General features: G+C 45.4%; 1 protein-coding gene across 6 annotated transcripts; it reads right to left on the reverse strand.

Annotated features, from left to right (window-relative positions):
• Positions 1 to 501: 501 nt before the first annotated feature.
• On the reverse strand, positions 502 to 11,286 carry HEXIM2 (HEXIM P-TEFb complex subunit 2). 6 transcript variants are annotated; one of them, XM_060203328.1, is made up of 3 exons: positions 11,145 to 11,286; positions 9,546 to 9,647; positions 502 to 1,517 (listed from the first exon to the last, which is right to left on the reverse strand). In XM_060203328.1, exons 2-3 carry the CDS (start codon positions 9,576 to 9,578, stop codon positions 729 to 731), a joined length of 822 nt encoding a protein of 273 aa, XP_060059311.1. In that variant the 5' UTR covers positions 9,579 to 9,647; positions 11,145 to 11,286; the 3' UTR covers positions 502 to 728. The 6 variants fall into 6 exon arrangements, with proteins under 6 accessions (XP_060059311.1, XP_060059310.1, XP_016049188.1 ...); XM_060203327.1 differs by having other exon boundaries at positions 9,546 to 9,650; XM_016193702.2 differs by having other exon boundaries at positions 10,468 to 11,286.
• Positions 11,287 to 20,320: the final 9,034 nt, after the last annotated feature.

The following is a 20,320-nucleotide window of genomic DNA, read 5'->3' on the forward strand; positions in this document are numbered from 1 at the left end:
AACAATAATAACAATGGGGAGTTGGGCAGTAGTGTAGCAGGTTAACTGCAGGTGGCGCAAAGCGCAAGGACTGGTGGAAGGAATCCGGTTCAAGCCCCTGGTTTCCCACCTGCAGGGCAGTCGCTTCACAGGTGGTGAAGCAGGTCTGCAGATGTCTCTCTTTCTCTCCCCCTCTGTCTTCCTCTCCTCTCTCCATTTCTCTCTGTCCTATCTAACAGTGACGACATCAATAACAACAACAATGAAAAACAACAAGGGCAACAAAAGGGAAAAAATATATATAAAGAGTCCAATGCTTTATCTTCTTTGCCACCTCCTGGACCACTGCACCTCCTCCTATGACATATTCAAGACATCCTGGAACTCAGACAACCTGGAGACCTTGCTAGGTCCCCAAGTGGTCTTCTATCCTCTCAGTTTTGGAGAGGGGAGATTGAGACCCCAAGTCTCAGATCTCTCTGGAGTATGCAGCCCCAGTGAAATCAATGTAGCCCACTCCCATTTGATCTCATTAAAACAATTTAATTTCTTTGGGAAAACTAAGATAACATCAAAGAATAAATTGTGGAAATGACAACGTAGAAACCTGAATCTGTTTTAACTATTCTGGTGTGGGGTGTGGGGGGCAAGGATTCTGAAAGTGGTTTTCATCTGCCAACTGCCTCACACTCGGCCCGAGTGTGTATGAAATGGGACCCCTCCTTGGCTCAACCTGGCTGTGGGGAGCCCTAGGTGCCCAGCTCCCCACCTTGACGGCTGCCCTCTCGGTTCCACATCTCGTTTTCTTGCCGGAGCCGCTGGTTTTCCGTCCTAAGTCTTTCTACCTCAGCAGCCAGCTCCTCCACCTGGCGACAGGGCTGCTGGCAGGTGTTCCCCTGCAGCTGCTGCAGCCTCCTTGTCTCCTCCTCAGCCTTCGACAGTCGCCTCTCCAGATCCAGGTAGCGTTGTACCAGCTCTGGCTTGCTGCGGTCCTGAAGGCTCTCCGTGTAGTAGCGCTCATAGGTCTCAGAGAAATCCCTCTGCTGGAACTCTCCAAGGGCTTGGCCCTGCCCATCACTGTCCTCTGCCTCGCTCTCCCCACTGGAGCCTGGGTGTGATGCCCCATGAGGCACATCCAAGTTGGGCTCCTCAGGGTTTCGGTCATCCATCAGGAACTGGGTGGTGTTGTATGGTGCCACGGGCTGGCCCTTGGCAAACATCTCTTCTCGAACCCTGGAAGCCCTCTGGCTCTGCCTCTCATCCCGCTCCTGCTTTTCTGCCCAGCTCAGCTCCAGGTAGGGCCTCCAGTGCCTCTTGCGCTTCGATGGCCGGCGGCGGTGCTTCTTCCTGCCCAGCACAGCCTCCACTGAGCAACTTTCTAGGTTCTGGGGCCTGGGGTCCTTACTGTCCCAACCCGGGGCTCCACCGGCAGGATCCTCCTCTTCTGAACGGTTCTTCATACTTGGTGTCAAGGGCAGGGAATCACCAGGGTCATGAGGCTCAGGGGGTGTTCCAGGACTTTCAGGAACACCAGGGCTCTAAAGTGAAAGGACAAAAAGAGGAGGATCATAGGTAGCTTGTCCCTGCCTGGTGGTGAAATTCTTCCCTGTCCACTGAGCTTGAAGCCAGCCTTCCCCAATAGCCCAGTTAGGAATGTGAGGGTGATCTGGCTATCACTTCAGTGATCTCCAGGGTTGATTAGGCTATTTAGTTGGCTAGGTGAGTGTCCCCTTCCTCCCTCTCTGCTCTATGTGCATCTCTCCCAAGTTGCATCGAAGAAAACAAACTTCCCCAAATAGAGATGATCTTTGGTTAAGAATATATGAATAGGGGAGTTGGGCAGTAGCGCAGCAATTAAGCGCAGATGGCACAAAGTGGAAGGATCCTGGTTCGAGCCCCCGGCTCCCTACTGGCGGGGGAAGTCACTTCACAGGAGGTGAAGCAGGTCTGCAGGTGTCTGTCTTTCTCTTCCCCTCTCCATTTCTCTCTGTCCTATCTAACAAAGACGACATCAATAACAACAACAACTACAACAACAGTAAAAAACAAGGGTAACAAAAGGGAAAATAAATAAATTAAATCTAAAAAAAAAGAATATACAAATAGGAGGTCAGGCGGTAGCGCTGCAGGTTAAGCGCATGTGACACAAAGCACCACGTCTGGCATAAGGATCCTGGTTTGAGCCCCGGGCTCCCTACCTGAAGGGGAGTCGCTTTACAAGGCTTACCTGATTACTGTTTGTCCACAAGCAAACCTCTGGTGAGCAAGAACTTTCCTGTGTGTTTCTTTTTCTTTTTAATACATATGTATGTGTGTTTTATTGTAAGAAAGACCATAGTACTACTTCACCATTTATGTAGTACCAGGTGTGAACCTAAGGAGTGTGCTCTCTATTGAGACATGCCTCTCCTCAACCCTTTGTCTTTGTCTGTGTATTTATTTCACTCTGTACATTCTTTTTTTTTTTTTTTTTTTTTGCTTGTTTGTTTACCAAAGCACTGCTCACTCAGCTCTGGCTTATTGTGGTGCTGGGGATTGAACCTGGGACCTCAGAGTCTCAGGCATGAAAATCACCGCATAACTATTATGCTGTCTCTCCAGCCCGCCCTCTGTACTTTCAAAGCCTCGAATAGTGCCTGGTACAGAGCAGTCACTAATTAAATATGATTTGAATGAATGCAGGAGACTACTGAAACAAAAATGGCTCCTGGAACATTTGCTCAATAACAAATCCAAAGGTATTGCTCTTCCTAGGAAACTCATTTTTCAGATTGAGCTGGTTTTACAGACAAGCAACTTGTGTAGCTGCAGAGCCCCCAATTTAGAAAGCCCTTACATTTCACTTAATGCTCTGCTGTCATTGTCTTGAAGTTCTTAATAAGTTTTAACACAGAGCCCTGCATACTGCTGACTTTTTACCCACCATTGTTGACTTTTTTTTTCAACCTTTAGAGCTTATTAGTTACTAGGTTACCTCTTCAAAGAGGTCCTCACTGACCACTTTGACTAATTTTTTAAATATGTATTTTAATACTGCATAGAGTAAAGAGAGTGAAAGTAGAAAGCCCAGAGCATCACTCTGGCATATTTGATGCTGGGGATTAAACTCAAGACCTCTGGCTTACAAATCTAACTGCCTATCTGCTACTCCACCTCCTGGACCACTAGCCTGTTTTTAAAAATCTTTTTATTTGGGAGTTGGTAGCGTAGTGGGTTAAGTGCACGTGGCACGAAGCGCAAGGATCAGAGGAAGGAACCCGGTTTGAGCCTCCGGCTCCCCACCTGCAGGAGAGTTGCTTCACAGACGGTGAAGCAGGTCTGCAGGTGTCTTTCTCTCCCCTGTCTTCCCCTCTTCTCTCCATTTCTCTCTGTCTTATCCAACAACGATGACATCAATAACAACAACAATAATAACTACAAAAATAATAAAAAACAACCAGGGCAACAAAAGGGAAAATAGGGAGTCGGGCGGTAGCTCTGCGGATTAAGCGCATAGGGTGCAAAGCACAAGGACCTGTTTAAGGATACCAGTTCGAACCGGGCTCCCCACCTGCAGGGGAGTTGCTTCACAGGCGGTGAAGCAGGTCTGCAGGTGTCTATCTTTCTCTCTCCCTCTGTCTTCCCCTCCTCTCTCCATTTCCCTCTGTCCTACCTAACAACGACAACAATAACTATAACAATAAAATAGCAAGGGTAACAAAAGGGAATAAAATAAATAAATATTTAAAAAATTTAAGGGAAAATAAGTAACTATTTAAAAATTTTAAATGTTTTCATTTATTTATTTATTTATTTATTATTGGTTAGAGATATAAAGGAATTGAGAGAAGGGGGGAGGTAAAGGGGAAGAGACACCTGTAGCTCTAGTTCACCACTTGTGAAGCTCTCCCCCTGCAGGTGGGGACCAGGGGCTTGAACCCTGGGTCCTTGTGCATTGTAACATGTATGCTTCGCCAGGTGCATCACCACCTGGCCCCTCACTACCTGTTTTTTTCTTTTTAAACATGTATTTATTAATGAAAGAAAAACCCAGGGCAGGGAGTCGGGCGGTAGCCCAACAGGTTAAGCACAGGTGGCGAAAACTGCAAGGACCAGCGTAAGGATTCTGGTTCGAGCCCCCGGCTCCCCACCTGCAGTGGGGTTGCTTCACAAGTGGGGAAGCAGGTCTGCAGGTGTCTTTCTCTCCCCCCCTCTGTCTTCCCCTCCTCTCTCCATTTCTCTCTGTCCTATTCAACAATGACATCAATAACAACAACAATCACTACAACAATAAAACAAGGGCAACAAAAGGAAATAAATATTAAAAAATAAAAATAAAAATAAACCAGGACATAACTCTGGCATATGTTTTCTGGTTATTGAAGTAAAGATCTCATGTTTACAAGTCTTGTTCTCTTTCATTGGGCCACCTCCCCAACCCTTATCACCCTAGCTAAAATAGCCCTCCACCTTCCCTTCTGGAGAGACTCTCTATCATATGACCATCTGACATAGTGTTTGTTTGTTTTGACATCGCCAAGGTTCCACCACTACTCCAAGTGGACTTTATTCAGATAAGAGAAACAAAGATTGAGATCTCTTCACTATGTCCCTATACATCATCCACGGCAAGCGTGCAGTATGCTAAATGACATAAAATATATAAAAGAAGAGGATTCTACAGATACTGAAACACAATATTCTCCTATCATTCCAGGGCAAAGATGATGGGAGTATCTCTTTCAAGCAAAAGTTGGTATCATTCTTCTACATGAAAGGTAGGGAAGATATCTTTACCAGGGAGTGGGAGGGTCAACTTCCAGTCTATATCTGAGAAAATTCCAGAGCATTTTTAAAACTAACTTTAAGATTCTGGGGGCCAGGCAGTAGCGCAGCAGGTTAAGCACACGTGGTGCAAAGCTCAAGGACCGGCATAAGGACCCCAGTTCAAGCCCCTGGCTCCCCACCTGCAGGGGAGTCGCTTCACAGGCAGTGAAGCAGGTCTGCAGGTGTCTATCTTTCTCTCCCCCCTCTGTCTTCCCCTCCTCTCTCAATTTCTCTCTGTCTTATCCAACAACAACAACAATAATATTAACAACAACAACAACGATAGACAACAAGGGAAACAAAAGGGGAAAAAATGGCCTCTAGGAGCAGTGGATTCTTAGTGCAGGCACCGAGCCCCAGCAATAAACCTGGAGGCAAAAAAAAAAAAAAAGATTCTATTTATTAACACAAGATAGAGAACCAGAGCATCACTCTGGCACATGGGATGCCAGGTATAGAACTCTATATAACTCCATGCTTCCAAGTTCAGTGCCATCCTTAATGCATCACCTATCAAACCTGAAAATTCCAGAACTTTATAAAGAAGTAGAAAGGACTGGGGCCTGGAGGTGGAGGACCCAGTTGAGCGCACATATTATAATGTGCAAGGACCCGGGTTCAAGTCCCCAGTCCCCACCTGCAGGAGGAAAGCTTTGCTAGTGGTGAAGTAGTGCTGCAGGGGTTTCTCTGTCTCTCTCCCGCTCTATCACCCTTCCTGATTTCTGGTTGTCTCTATCCAACAAATAAAGATAATTTAAAAAATAAAAAATAATAAAATAGTAAAATAAAAAACAAAAAAGTAGAAAGGATTCAGGGCCCCCACCTGCAGAGGAGTCACTTCACAGGCAATGAAGCAGGTCTGCAGCTGTCTATCTTTCTCTCCCCGTCTTCCTGTCCTCTCTCCATTTCTGTCCTATCCAAAAATAACATCAATAACAATAATAATAACCACAACGATAAAACAACAAGGGCAACAAAAGGGAAAAAAGTAGCCCCCAGGAGCAGTGGATTTGCGGTGTAGGCACCAAGCCCCGGCAATAACCCTGCAGGCAAAAAAAAAAAAAAAAAGGATTCAGGGGTCTTGGAGGTGGCTTAATGGTGGATCTCCAGCTCAGATGGATGAGGCTCTGGGTTTGACCTTCAGTACCATAGGGTTCAGCAAGTACTCCACTCATGGTGGAGCAGTATTTTTTTTTTCAATATTTATTTTCCCTTTTGTTGCCCTAGTTGTTTTATTGTTGTAGTTATTATTGTTGTTATTGATGTTGTCGTTGTTGGATAAGACGGATAGAAATGGAGAAAGGAGGGGAAGGCGGGGGGGGGGGGGGGGGGGAGACACCTATAGACTTGCTTCACCACCTGTGGAGCGACTCCAGGTGGGGAGCCGGGGGCTCGAACTGGAATCCTTCTGCCGGTCCTTGTGCTTTGCGCCAGGTCAGTTTAACCCGCTTTGCTACCACCCGACCCCTAGAACAGTATGTTTTGTTTTCCCTTCCTCTCTCAAAATAGAGGAAAGTTGGGCCAAGTAAGAGGCTCTATGAAAATGTGCTTGTCGGGAGTCGGGCTGTAGCATAGTGGGTTAAGCGCAAGGACCGACGTAAAGATACTGGCTCCCTACTGGCGGGGAAGTCGATTCACAGGCGGTGAAGCAGGCCTGCAGGTGTCTTTCTCTCCCCTTCAGTCTTCCCCTCCTCTCTCCATTTCTCTCTGACCTAACAACAACAATAATAACAACGACAACAAGGGCAACAAATGGGAAAATAAATAAAATTAAAAAAAAAAAAAAGAAAATGTGCTTGTGAGAGAGACCCTGGCTTTGCTCTCTAGCCCATTAAAAAAAAAAAAAGTTGGGTGGGGTAGATAGCATAATGATTATGCAAAAAGACTCTCTTGCCTGAGGCTCCAAACTCCCAGGTTCAAACCCTCCACCACCACCAGAGCTGAGCAGTGCTCTGGGGAAAAAAAAAATTGTGAGGAGTCGGGCTGTACGAAACAGGTTAAGTGCACGTGGCGCGCAGCAAGGACCGGCTTAAGAATCCTGGTTGGAGCCCCCAGCTCCCCACGTGCAGGGGAGTCGCTTTATAGGCGGTAAAGCAGGTCTACAGGTGTCTGTCTTTCTTTCCCCATCTTCCTCTCTCCATTTCTCTCTGTCCTATCCAACAATGACGACATCAACTACAACAACACTAAAAAACAAGGGCCTTAAAAGGGAAAAATAAATATTAAAAAATTTTTTTAAGTTGTGTGTGCACGCGCGTGTGTTCAGGGCATCTGTTTATCTCTATTGTGAGTTCTGAGTGTGGGGGGATGAAGAATGAATTGCTATAAGTTTGTGGTTTGGGGGAACTCTAATAATAGACACTACCAGTAGTATATTATCACATAAAACATGTTTCAGAGACATCTGAGCATATACTGCTACAAGTGTAGAGTGTGTTCTGGGGGACTGTGTACAACCCTGCAAGAAATGGAGGTGTGTTATACGTGTTTTAGAGAACCTGGAATTTTCTTCTTAACTTAGAATCATATATGTTGGAGAATATGTGTGGCACTGTCACTTCACCTACAGGGAGATCAGTCAAGAGCAATTGACATGGCTTGAGCCAACTGAGACAAAGCTTCTGCCCCACACTGGAACAGGCAAGGTCTTTGGAAAGTCTGAGGAAGAGTAGTTTGTTTATGTGTGTGTAATTATTTGCCTGATTCCAGCCCTCATCAAATGTCCCCTAGCAATCTCTCTCCCACCCCCACTCAAGCTAGTTTTGGGTCTCAGTCCTACATGCTGCCCTCCTTCTGAAGGCTGGTTCCTCTTAACACTGTTATCATTGTTGTACATAAGCTGAGACATGAGTCCTGAAGTATCATGAATTCCAAATTAAATAAATCCAGAACACTTGGTGTGGTTAGGGAGGATCACAGAAAAGGAGTTTCCTTCTCACTTGGAGCTGTGAACAAGAAGAAGGGAAGCAGTGAGAGAAAGAACTAACTGGGAGGGTTTAGGTTTCTGGTGCCAGATTAAAAGATAATGCCGTGTGTGTGTGTGGGGGGACCATACAGAAGTTTGGTGGTGTGGTGTGGTGTGGTGTGGTGTGGTGTGGTGTGTGGTGTGGTTTGGTTTGTAATCTTGTAAACCATTATTAAATGACTACAAAAAGAAGAGGAGTCTGGAGCTCCGCTTCCCCAGAGACCCACCCTACTAGGGAAAGAGAGAGGCAGACTGGGAGTATGGATCGACCAGTCAACGCCCATGTTCAGCGGGGAAGCAATTACAGAAGCCAGACCTTCCACCTTCTGCAACCCACAACGACCCTGGGTCCATGCTCCCAGAGGGATAGAGAATGGGAAAGCTATTGGGGAGGGGATGGGATAAGGAGATTGGGTGGTGGGAATTGTGTGGAGTTGTACCCCCCCCCATCCTATGATTTTGTTAATGTCTCCTTTATTAAATAAATAAAAAAATTTAAAAAAGAAGAGGAGGAAATAGAAAGAAAGGAAGACAGAGAAAGGGAGGGAGGGATTGAGTTCTCTGAGGGCTAGACAGAATCTGACTATCCTCTCTCTTCTGGATTAAATGCTACCCCCATCCCAGTCCCAATCTGTGAACCAAATGCTTAAATTTTCCTCCTTATTTCAGTCTCAACAAAATACATGTATTCAACCAAGTCCTTTGGCCTTGGGGGAAAAAAAAAGTTTTAGTTTTGTTATATAAATTCTTTTCCATATTTTTTATTATTAGATAAAGAGATAAATTAAGAGAAGAGGAGAGATAGAGAGGAAGAGAAACAGAAAGACACCTGTATCTCTGCTTCATCACTGATGAAGCTTTCCCCCTGCAGGTGGGGACCAGGGCTTGAACCTGGGTCTTTGTGCACTGTAATGTGTGTACTTAACCAGGTGTGCCACTGCCTGGCCCCTAAAATTTTAGTTTTTATTCACATTTTACTTTAAAATTTTTTATTTTACCAGAGCACTGCTCAGGGCAATTACAGGGGGATTGACTGTGAGACCTCATGGCCCCCCAGGCCTGAGAGTCTATTTGCATAATCACTATGCTATCTCCCCCACCCTAAGAAACAGATCATTTAAGGCAAAATTCTGTTGTATGAAGGCCCTAAATTTAAATCTGGGTCTGTTGCTTGCTGGCAGTATGATACTAGAAAAGATTGTTCAGCTCTCAGAACCTTTCTTTTCTTTGACATGGAAGTGAAATCCTTATCCTGAAGGCCTCCTAAGATTTTAGGAGAAGAGCCTGTTTTACCATGCACACAATCCAGGTTGAAGCCAGGTCCCCACAGCACTAAAGGAGGCTTCAGTGTAGTGGTATCTTTCTCTCCCCACTCCTCTCCTATTATCTGACAAAGTCTGCTGGGGAGGTGAAGTCCTGGTGACAACCAAAAGGGGGAAAACAAAAACAAACTTCAGGAGTCAGCACAGATCTAGTCTCTGGTATACTGCCAGGTCCTTATTAGGAACTCATTTATATGAGTTACTCATTTATAATAATTTATATGAATAACTCATTTATAATACTTGTTTTTCAGGTGGGAGAGATAGCATAGTGGTTATGCAAACAGCTTTCATGCCTGAGGCTCCAGAGCCCCAGGTTCAATCCCCCAACCACCATAAACCAGAGTTGAACAGTGTTGTTTTTGTTTGTTTGTTTTGAAAGAAATAATACCGGCTTTTCAAATCCCCAACACATAAAGCCAGAATCCCAACTGGCAGGCTCCAGACTCGGGTGGCTGGAGGGCAGGGCTTACCTTAGCCTCCTCCAGTGCTGCCGGTGACTGCATTACAGTTGGTTCAAAGTGGCTGCCTTCTTCTGTTCCAAATCTTTCAGCAGATGCGATAACTAGTGACACCTGCTTTAAATAACAACAGAAGCCAAAGTCCTAAAGGAGAATTATCAGGCAGACTCCAACTACCCAGCATTTTCATTTTTACCAAGGAAGCGGCAGCCATTTTGAAGCACCAGATCTGCACGCCTTCATTTTCAAAAGAAGGGTCTGATGGCTGCGTCCACACCCTGGGTAATCACACTCCCAAGCCTGCAAGCAGCGAAATGGGGACTAGGGGATCTTCTTCCCAGTCCTGTTTATGAGGCCAGGGCTTACATCCTGCACTGCTCTCCAGGAAATCCAGGAGACCCAGGCTGGTAGCTTCGGAGCTAGGCCTAAGCTTTGTTCCCTCAACCACCAAAGGGAGCAAGGTGACAGTCCGGGAAGCCAGTACACAGCGTGGCCTAGAATGACTGGGTGTGGCTAGTGACTCTGACAAGAAAATACTAACTTTGAGAAGGCTTTTTCCACTGCCTTCAGGAGCCCCCAACCGCCCCCGTCCTTCCCATTTCCTCTGGACTGGGATCCAGAAGATACTGCCTCCATAAACATAGTTAGAAGCCAGTGGGGAGGAGACCTTTGCATTTAGGGGTCCTAGTTTGCCTTCCTCCCGTTGAACAAGAAACCCAAAGAAAAGGGAAGGGAGAAGCCTCACACACTACATACAGCTGGGAGGGAAACCTAGCTGGGATAAGGATGGAGTCCTTCAAACAGGGAAAATGGTGGTGGGGGGAAGTTTTTGCAAAGGCGAAACTGACCTATTTGCTGTCAAGGGCTATGCACAGTACATCTGTGTGTCTTTCTGTATGATGGCCTGTCTGTGTAATTCCCAACGCAGCCCTACCTCCTGCTGCAGTTGTAGCAGCTCTGGTCAAGCGGTTCAGGCACTAAGGCTGGGAGGAGGGACAAGCCTAACAGCGCGGTGCCTGCTGGAGATTGTAGTTCTTCTAGCTGGGAAAACAGGCCCACAAGCTGTCACGTCACGGAGCCACTTCAAAGCCCATCTGCCCTTGCGGGCGGCGTCCCGCGCTCACCGCTGCCTTTTTTGATTGGCCAGCTCCTCTGCCAATATTTCGACTTTCGTCAACGATTAGCTGTGCGGAGGCACAAGGAGACCGCCCCCCAAGCTCAATTAAAAGAGTTCATTGATGGCGTTGAATCTCACGAGGCAGAAAGTAGACCCGGCCGGGAGAGGCGGCGTCATGAGCGCGGAGGGATTCTCGGTCTTAGAGGAAGGCGACGAGAAGATCGGTGGCCGCCGCCGCCGCCATTTTGGGCTGGGAGGAGGCAGCGGAGGGACTCGCTGCACAGTGAGAGCACCCCGTGGGGGGTGGTCCGGGTGCGGGGAGAGGCCGGGCCGAGTGGGCTGCCTGAAGTGGTGGCGCCGGGAGACGGCGGGGAGCGGGGCCGGGGACTAGGGGCGGGCGAAGGTCGGAGTCTCCCCGGCTGGGCCCGGTCCTCAAACCGTCCCGGCAGCCCGCAGCCTCGCCTTCACCGAGGGCGGGGTTCTAGGGTAGTAACCGCGTGCTCGCCGAGACCCCAGTCGGGGCGAGAGACCGGGTGAAACGTCTCTCTTCGGATGGCCTTCCACGGGGACGCAGAGCCCGAGGCCCAGCCCTGCTCGGCTTCCCCACGCCGAGCCGGCCTGGGTATGGCGGCGGGGCCCCACCCGACGGGCGAGGTGGGAGGAACGCCAGGCTCCCGAGCCCGGCGCCGCGGGGAGGGTGGAGGTTGCAGCCCCGGCTGTGGCTGGAGGCTCCGAGGACCGAGAGCCGGTGCAGCCGCCGCCCTCGCCCAGCACCAAGGCCATCGGGGCCCGGGCTGCGGAAAGGAACAGCCTCCGTCCCTGTGTAGCAACCACTAGCGCCCCGGGCCCAGCGAGTCAGGGCCACATGGGCACCTTTCGGAGCCCAGCTGCTGGAGATCGAGCCCTAGAGCCCTGACCTCGCACATCCCGCCAGACACTGGGAAACTCCAGTAGCGCTGTTGCACTTTTCTTGAAAGGTTCCACCAAGGAAAGGGGTTTGGCCATCCACAGAGTTGGGAGTCGCCACAGCTCTGGGAATAAAGTGGAGTGGCCGGTTTGGGATATATTCAGTAACATCTCTGCATTTTGAAGTCTGAGCCATGATTTTTTTAAAGAAAAATAATTAAAATATTTGTTCGATAGAGGCAACCAGGAATTGAGAGGAAGGGGGAAATAAGGAAACAGACACCTGCAGCACTCCATCACCACCTGCAAAGCTTCTGGTGGGGACCAGGGGCTTGAACCCAGGAACCCGGGTGCTTAAGCATTGTAACATGTGCGCCACCACCCGCCCCCTGAGCCTTGATTCTTACCAAAGCATTGGGAGAAATTGCTACCCTCCCAAGGGGGGGGGGACACGAACTAGTTCCAGTGTAATCTTTGTAAGATGACGAGGTTCTTTCCAGTTTAAAGAACTTACTTCCATTTTGAAATTCTAAGTCAATGAAAATTACTTAGACAAATCCTAAAATGTGCACGACTTCATATAAATGGGATTTGGGGCGTGGGGGAGACTGAAAAAAAATAAACACGAGTTTGTATTACAGCTGTAGTATCTCCTTAAAAGATTGAAGTTGGATGTGAAGTTCTTTTCTTGAACTGTATATTAAACTTTGTTTCCTACTGTCTGAAATATATCTAAATTCAGAGAGGTTTGTAGCTTAGGATATCTTAATATGCAGTGAAAATATCAAAACTATTCCTAGATAGTCTCAGGTAGAAAAGTAACTGGAGAATGAACTTTGTGAAGGAGCATTGAGATGAATTTCATTGCTAGTTACAGATAGTCAAATCATTCCAAGTCTTTGGTCTCAGTAGCCAGAACCTTGAAAGTTTCAAGTCTGAGACTAATCTCAACAAATTCAGTCCCCATTACCACACCATAAACGAGTGCTAAGCAGTGATGTGGAGGGGAAAACAACAAAAACTATGCAAGTCTTCCTATTATCAGTAATTTTTTTTTGCATTTGGGCTTCATGTCTGTGTAATTCTACTGGTCCGGGCACACACACACACACTTTTTTTTTTTTTCCCTTCCTCTAAATGTCAGACTAAAGGAGAAGGAGAGTAGTGAACAGAGACACCACAGTACTGCTCCACTGGTACCATATATTGATGCTCTTCTGTGGTATCCATGCTAGAACCTTAGTTGTAAGAATGACAGTTTTGTTCAGCAGGTAAGGCAAAACATTTTACCTTGCACAAGATGAGGATTTGAGCTCCATCACAAAATGAGAGCAACACTGTGGTGAGGGAGATAGCATAATGGTTATGCAAAGGAACTCATGCATGAGGCTCCAAAGTCACAGGTTCAACATCTGCACTACCACACTACCACAAACCAGAGCTGAGCAGGTTAAATAAGGAGGGGGGACACCACCTATACCATTGGGGTAGCAGTACTGTGGTGTCTCTTATCTGTCTCAGGAGTATCCTGGGAGTGGTGAAATACAGGTGTGAAACCACTCAGAAAAAAAATCCCTGGCAGCAAAGAAAAAGAATGGCAGTTCCTTAAGTGCAGGTGGCGCAAAGCGGAAGGACCGGCATAAGGATCTCGGTTCAAGCTCCAGCTGAACCTGCAGGGGAGTCGCTTCACAGGCAAAGAAGTAAGTTTGCAGGTGTCTATCTCACCCCCTCTCTGTCTTCCTCTCCTCTCTCCATTTCTCTGTCCTATCCAACAACAACATCATCAACAACAATCAAAATAACAAGGGCAACAAAAGGGAAAATAAATAAATGAAAAAAATTAAAAAAAAAAAAAAAAAGAATGGCAGTTCCTTAGCTTTAAGTCTTTTCCCTGCCGGAACTCTAGATGTTAACAGAGAATGTGTTAGAACTGGATGACAGAAATATTACCACTGACTAGAACTTTTTTTTTTCAGGTAAATTAAACTTATTCCAAATAAAACATGTTAGGGAAAGAGAGGACTCACTTAAAAGCTTTATGGTCACACAGTGGTCCCAGGAGAATGAAAGTGAGATAGCAAAGGAAGAGACTTACTTGATGCTATCTGGGCCAAAGAGAGAGCCAAGAGCTGACTAGAACTCAATCCAAAATTTCAACCACTTGTTTTTTTCTTCCAACTATTTATTGATAGATGAAGCTTCAGTACATTTGATTCATACTTTGGGTTGATTTTTTTTTTAAACATTCCCTTTTGTTGCCCTTTTTTTTAAATTTTATTATTGTAGTTATTGTTATTGATGTCGTTGTTGTTAGATAGGACAGAGTGAAATGGGAAGAGGAGAGGAAGACCTGGAGAGAAAGATAGACACCTGCAGACCTGCTTCACCACCTGTGAAGCGACTCCTGTGCAGGTGGGGAGCCGGGGGCTCAAACGAGGATCCTTACGCTGGTCCTTGTGCTTTTTGCGCCATGTTTGCTTAACCCGCTGCGCTACTGCCTGACTCCCCATAGGTTGATTTTTAATTTATGTTATTTTCACTTGCACCTTCTCTTAATGTCAGAGAAGGTGCAAGTTAGGAAAAGCTGACAACTAACGTGCTTGGAGTTATGTGAATAGTTACAGGAGCTGAAAGGGCCTTTGAAAATGTGTCTTTGTGGTTCTTTTAAGAATAGAATAAAGAGCAATAGAATCCCAGACGATGATTCATCCTCCATTGTAAAGTAATCCAGTTAAACCTTTGGATGAAACTAAGTGGAGTATATTGTACTTCACAGAAGTTGGAGTATAGGTACAGAAGTGTGTTACTCATTTATAAAAATGAAAGGTTGCCTTAAGCTTTTACATCCCTTAATGAGAAAAATTGAGAATAAAACCTACTAGTGGTCCTTGGTTATCTACTGTGGGAAAACAGTTGGAAGTTAGGAACTTCAAGTTCTATTTCTTCATGAGCTACTACTGAACTTGATTGGCTTGACTAAAAGCCAAATCCTGAAGATGTGGCCAAACTGGTCATTTTGTTGCTGAGTCTAATTGTTCACCTAATATTCAACCAGACCTTCAGCTTCTTCAGCTCTGCCCTTTCATATGAGTTGCTTTATGGCTTATGACAAAGACTACAAATTCTCTATGCCTCAGTTTCCAAATTTGAAAATAGTATCGGTGCTGCCTCCCTCATAAAATTCTTGAGAATCTTTTTTTTATTATTTTACATTATTAGTGATTAAATAATGATTGACAAGATTGTGGTTTAAAGGGTACAATTCCAGGGTCTGGGTGGTGGTGCACCTGGTTGAGCATACATGTTACACTGTGCAAAGACCCAGGTTCAAGTTCCCAGTCCCCACCTGCAGGGGGAAAGCTTCACGAGTGGTGAAGCAGTGCTGCAGGTGTCTCTGTCTCTCTTCCTCTCAATTTCTGGCTGTCTCTATCTTTTTTTTATTATTAGTGAGAAAGATAGGAGAGAGGGAAAGAACCAGACAGCACTCTGGTACATGTGCTGCTGGGGATTGAACTCGGGACCTCATGCCTGAAAATCCAATGTTTTATTCATTGTGCCACCTACCGGACTACCTGGCTGTCTCTACCCAATAAATAACGATAAAAAGAAAATTTAAAGAGGAGTACAATTCCTACTACCAGAGGTCCATATCTCTTCCCCTCCATTGGAAATTTATTAATGCAAACGACAGGAAGACAGAGAAGCAGACATCACTCTGGTACATTTGCTGCCAGGGATTGAACTCAGGATGATGCTTGAGAGTCCTATGCTTTATCCACTGTGCCACCTCCCGAACCACAAATTTCCCTATTCTTTATCCCTTTGGAAGTATGGACCAAAGATCTTTGTGGGGTGCAGAAGGTGGGAGGTCTAACATCTGTAATTGTTTCTCTGCTGACAGGTTGATCCATACCCCCAGCCTCTTTCTGTCTTTCCCTAGTGGGGCAGGGCTCTGGAGAGCTAAGGTTCCAGAACACAGTGGTAACATCATCTGCCCAGGGAAGTCAGGTTGGCATCATGGTAGCATCTGCAACTTGATGGCTGAAAAGCAGTAAAATAAAGCAGAACAAATAGTCAGGAACCAAAGGGTAAGAGTATAGCAGATGAAATTTTGGGTCTTCATGTTGTAAGGAGCTAGAAATACTTTAGGTATATTCCAGGGGGCCCATAACTTTACTAATTGTTGGCTGAACCCAACAGTTAACATGCAGGTGAGCTAGAAGTATTGTCTGGGAAAATGGTGTTAGAGAATAGGACTAGAAAGCTGGGTAGGGGCAGAGAGAAGCTCCCAAATTTGGGGAAAGTAAAAATACCATTAACAAAACACCCATTGATTTGACCACTGGCCCATGTCTATTCATATTTAGCATAGGAGTCTGCAACCTCTATCCCAGTCAGTCTGAGCTGACATCTCATGGTCATAGCTAGGAACATTCTAGGCAAGAACCTCTTCAGTAACTCTGTAAACATTTACTTGCTCTAACTTTATTATTTGTGAATTTAGAACTTCTGCTTCAAAAGTTATTTGGGGCAGTTGGGAGGCTTGCCTTACCAACATGAGGTTTTTTTGTCCATGGCAGTGCAAAGAGTAGCCATCCAAAGAGACCAAGCCAGTCAGTTTATTAAAGATTTATTTCAGCACAGGTAGATAGCATAATGGTTATGCAAAGAGATTCATGCCTGAGGCTCCAGAGTCTCAGATTCAGTCCCCCACATTGCCATAAACCAGAGATGAGAAATGCTCTGGTTAAAAAAAAAAAAATCCTTTCAACAGCCAGGGAAATAGTTCAACCAGTAGGGCTTACATGTCTGAGTTTCCTGGTTTAGTGAGCCAAGTTTGTGCTCTAGCTTGTCTCTCTCACCTTTTATCTCTCTCTCTTTGGATTCTTTTTTAAAAAAATTCTTTTTATTATCTTTACTTATTGGATAGAGACAGCTGCAAGACTGCATCACCACTTGTGAAGCTTTCCTCCTGCAGGTGGGAATCAGGGGCTTGAACCTAGGTCCTTGTACACTGTATCATGGTGCATTCAACCAGGTGTCCCACCACCCGACCCCTCTGTTACCTTTTCTCTATCCCATGTGAAACATTCTCTCTCCCATATGTAATAAAGTAAATTGTAATTATCTTGAATAAAGCCTAAAGATTTTTTTTAATTTCTTTATTGGTGAATTAATGTTTTTGTTTTTTATATTTATTTATTTATTTCCTTTTGTTGCCTTTGTTGTTTTATTGTTGTAGTTACTATTGTTGTTGTCGTCGTTAGATAGGACAGAGAGAAATGGAGAGAGGAGGGGAAGACGGGGGGGGGGGGGGGGGGGGGAGAGAAAGATAGACACCTACAGACCTGCTTCACCACCTGTGAAGCGACTCCTATGCAGGTGGGGAGGAAATAAATGTTTTACATTCAACAGTAAATACAATAGTTTGTACATGCATAACATTTCTCAGTTTTCCATATAACAGTACAACCCCCACTAGGTCCTCTGTCATCCTTCTTGGACCTGTATTCCCCCCCCCTCCATCCACCCTAGTCTTTTACTTTGGTGCAATACGCCAAGCCTAAAGATTTTTTAAAATATTTATTCCCTTTTGTTGCCCTTGTTGTTTTATTGTTGTTGTTATTGATGTCATTGTTGGATAGGACAGAGAGAAATGGGGAGAGGAGAGGAAGACCGAGGGGGAGAGAAAGACAAACACCTGCAGACCTTCACTGCAGACTCCCTTGCAGGTGGGGAACGGGGCTGAAACTGGGATCTTTAACGCTGGTCCTTGCGTTTTGTGCCACCTGTGCTTAATCCACTGCGCTACCGCCCGACTCCCAGAGATTTTTTTTTTTTATCTTTATTTGTTGGATAGAGACAGTCAGAAATTGAGAGGGAAGGGAGTGATAAGAGAGGGAGAGAGAGACACCTGCAGCACTGCTTCACCACTTCTGAAGTTTTCCCCCTGCAGGTGGGGACCGGGGACTTGTATCTGGGTCTTTGACACTGTAATATATGCTCAACCAGGTGTGCCACCACCTGGCCCCATGCTTAAAGATTTATTTTATATGAAACAGTTTCACATGAGAGGGTGAGAGAAACCAAAGCACCACTCAGTTAACATGCCGGCTGGGAACTGAACCTGCAACCTCAGACATGTTAGTCCTACATTCAGCCATCTTGAGTGTCCCCCTCCTACAGATGTATTTTATTAAGTATACTATGTAATAATTAGGAAAGTAGAAAACACATAGGTATTTTCTTCCAATTTGGTTGTCTGCCTTTATCTGAAGGTTGCTATAGGGTCATCCAGGTATGCCGAATTACATTTACAGCCATCCTTTAAACATTTTAATTTTTTTTTATATATTTATTTCCTTTTGTTGCCTTTGTTTTGTTGTAATTATTATTGTTGTTGACGTAGTTGTTGGATAGGACTGAAAGAAATGGAGAGAGGAAAGGAAGAGAGAAGGAGAAAAAGACACCTGCAGACCTGCTTTACTGCCTTTGAAGCGACTTCCCTGCAGGAGGGAACCAGGGGCTCAAACCAGGATCCTTACGCCAGTCCTTGCACTTTGTGCCACGTGCGCTTAACCCGCTATGACCACCTGACTCCCGTTATTATTTATTTTTAACTAGAGCACTACAGCTCTGGCATATGGGAGCATTGTGCCACCTGTGCTTAACCTGCTGTGCTACCGCCCGACTCCCTCATATGGGAGAATTGAACCTGGGACTTTGGAGCCTCAGGAATGAAGTTTCTTTGCATAACCATTGTGCTATCCACCTCATCCACAGCTATCTTCAGAATATCACTTTATCTACTCTGGCCCTCCAAAACTAGGGACAATTCTACTGTGTAGCTATTAAGAGGAGTGATGAGTGGTCTGGGAGGTGGCACAGTGGTAAAGCTTTGGACTCTGAAGCATGAGGTCCTGAGTTTGATCCCCAGCAGCACATATACCAGAGTGATGTCTGGTTCATTCTCTCTCCTCCTATCTTTCTCATAAATAAATAAAAATCTTAAATAAAAAAAAAAGAGGAGTGATGATAAAATTTTTGTGTATGAATTGCTGTAAACACCCTTTTATCCTTTAGGAATATATATATAGACTTTTTTTTTTAATCTTTTTTATTATTGGATAGAGACAGAGAAATTGAGAGGGGAAGTGGAAATAGAGAGGAAGAGAGACAGAAAGATACCTGCAGCTCTGCTTCACCATTTGTGAAGCTTTCCCCCTGCAGGTGGGGACCAGGGACTTGAACCTGGGTCCTTGTGCACTGTAATGCAAGCACTTAACCAGGTGTACCACCACCTAGCCCCCTTCAGGAAGATTCTTTTTGACTCACTGCAGACTCAGGGCTTTTTACCACAACACAAAATCAGATAGACTACGGCTTCAGGGCTGGGAAACAGCTAACATGTTGAAGTGCTAACTTCACCTCCCATGCTTTAGGATGGAGTTGGAACTCCCTCCCCCAATTCATGCCCATAATGCTGTGGAGTGTCTCTCATCTAAGAGAAAAAAGTTTAGGGGTGGGGATAGATAGCATAATGGTTATGCAAAGAGACTCTCATACCTGAGGCTCCAAAATCCCAGGTTCATTCCCTCCGTACCACCATAAACCAGAGCTGAGCAGTGCTCTGGTTTAAAAAAAAAAAAAAATCACAATATTAAGCTAAATGTAACTATTCTTGGTGCTTTGTTAAGGGAAAGATCACACTAGCTATTTCAAAAGATGAACAATTTTCTCTAGCGGTGCAGTCACTTTTTTTTTTTTTTCTTAAACTAGTGCACTGTGCAGCTCTTTTGGTGCCCATAATAGAACCTAGAACAGAACCTAGGCTCTAACAAGCCCTGCATGCTGTCACTTCGCTATCTTCCCTGGTCAGCCTCTATTACTTGAAAGAATTTTCATTGGTGTACCAAGGTTTATTGGTAAGCTAGGATTATTCCTGATGTTGCCTGAGTGGTATCATTTGTCATAGTTAATACACCTCTAAGTAAAACCCAAGAAAAAGTATCCAGGAGGTTTGTGAGCTTAATTTTTTTTTATTATTTTTTAAATTTTTTTACTATCTTTATTTATTTATTTATTTTTTTTCTTTCCTCCTCCAGGGTTATTGCTGGGCTCGGTGCCTGCACCATAAATCCACCGCTCCTGGAGGCCATTTTTTCCCCCCTTTTGTTGCCCTTGTAGCTTTGTGGTTATTACTATTGCCCTTGTTGACGCAATTCGTTGTTGGATAGGACAGAGAGAAATGGAGAGAGGAGGGGAAGACAGAGAAGGGGAGAGAAAGATAGACACCTGCAGACCTGCTTTACCGCCTGTGAAGCGACTCCCCTGCAGGTGGGGAGCCGGGGGCTCGAACCGGGATCCTTACGCCGGTCCCTGCGCTTTGCGCCACATGCGCTTAACCCACTGCGCCACCGCCCGACCCCCTACTATCTTTATTTTTTTTATTGGATAGAGACAGTCAGAAATTGAGAGGGGAGAGTCGGGCGGTAGCACAACGGTTTGGCGCAAAGCACAATGACCGGCGAGAGGATCCCGGTTCAAGCCCCCGGGTCCCCACCTGCAGGGGAGTCGTTTCACAAGCGGTGAAGCAGGTCTGCAGGTGTCTTATCTTTCTCTTCCCTCTCTATCTCCCCCTCCTCTCTCCATTTCTCTCTGTCCTATCCTACAACAAAGACATCAATAACAACAACAATAATAACTACAACAATAAAACAACAAAGGCAAAAACAAAGGGAAAATGAATAAATAAATATATATA

This window comes from Erinaceus europaeus, chromosome 12 (genome assembly GCF_950295315.1).
Source record: "Erinaceus europaeus chromosome 12, mEriEur2.1, whole genome shotgun sequence".
Lineage (NCBI taxonomy): Eukaryota > Metazoa > Chordata > Mammalia > Eulipotyphla > Erinaceidae > Erinaceus > Erinaceus europaeus.

Excerpts from the sequence above, each read along its gene's own strand:
- HEXIM2 (XM_060203328.1), bottom strand. The coding sequence starts at position 9,578 with ATGCAGTCACCGGCAGCACTGGAGGAGGCTAAG. Across the intron at positions 1,518-9,545 it reads CAGCACTGGAGGAGGCTAAG|AGCCCTGGTGTTCCTGAAAG; the intron begins GTAAGCCCTGCC and ends CTTTCACTTTAG.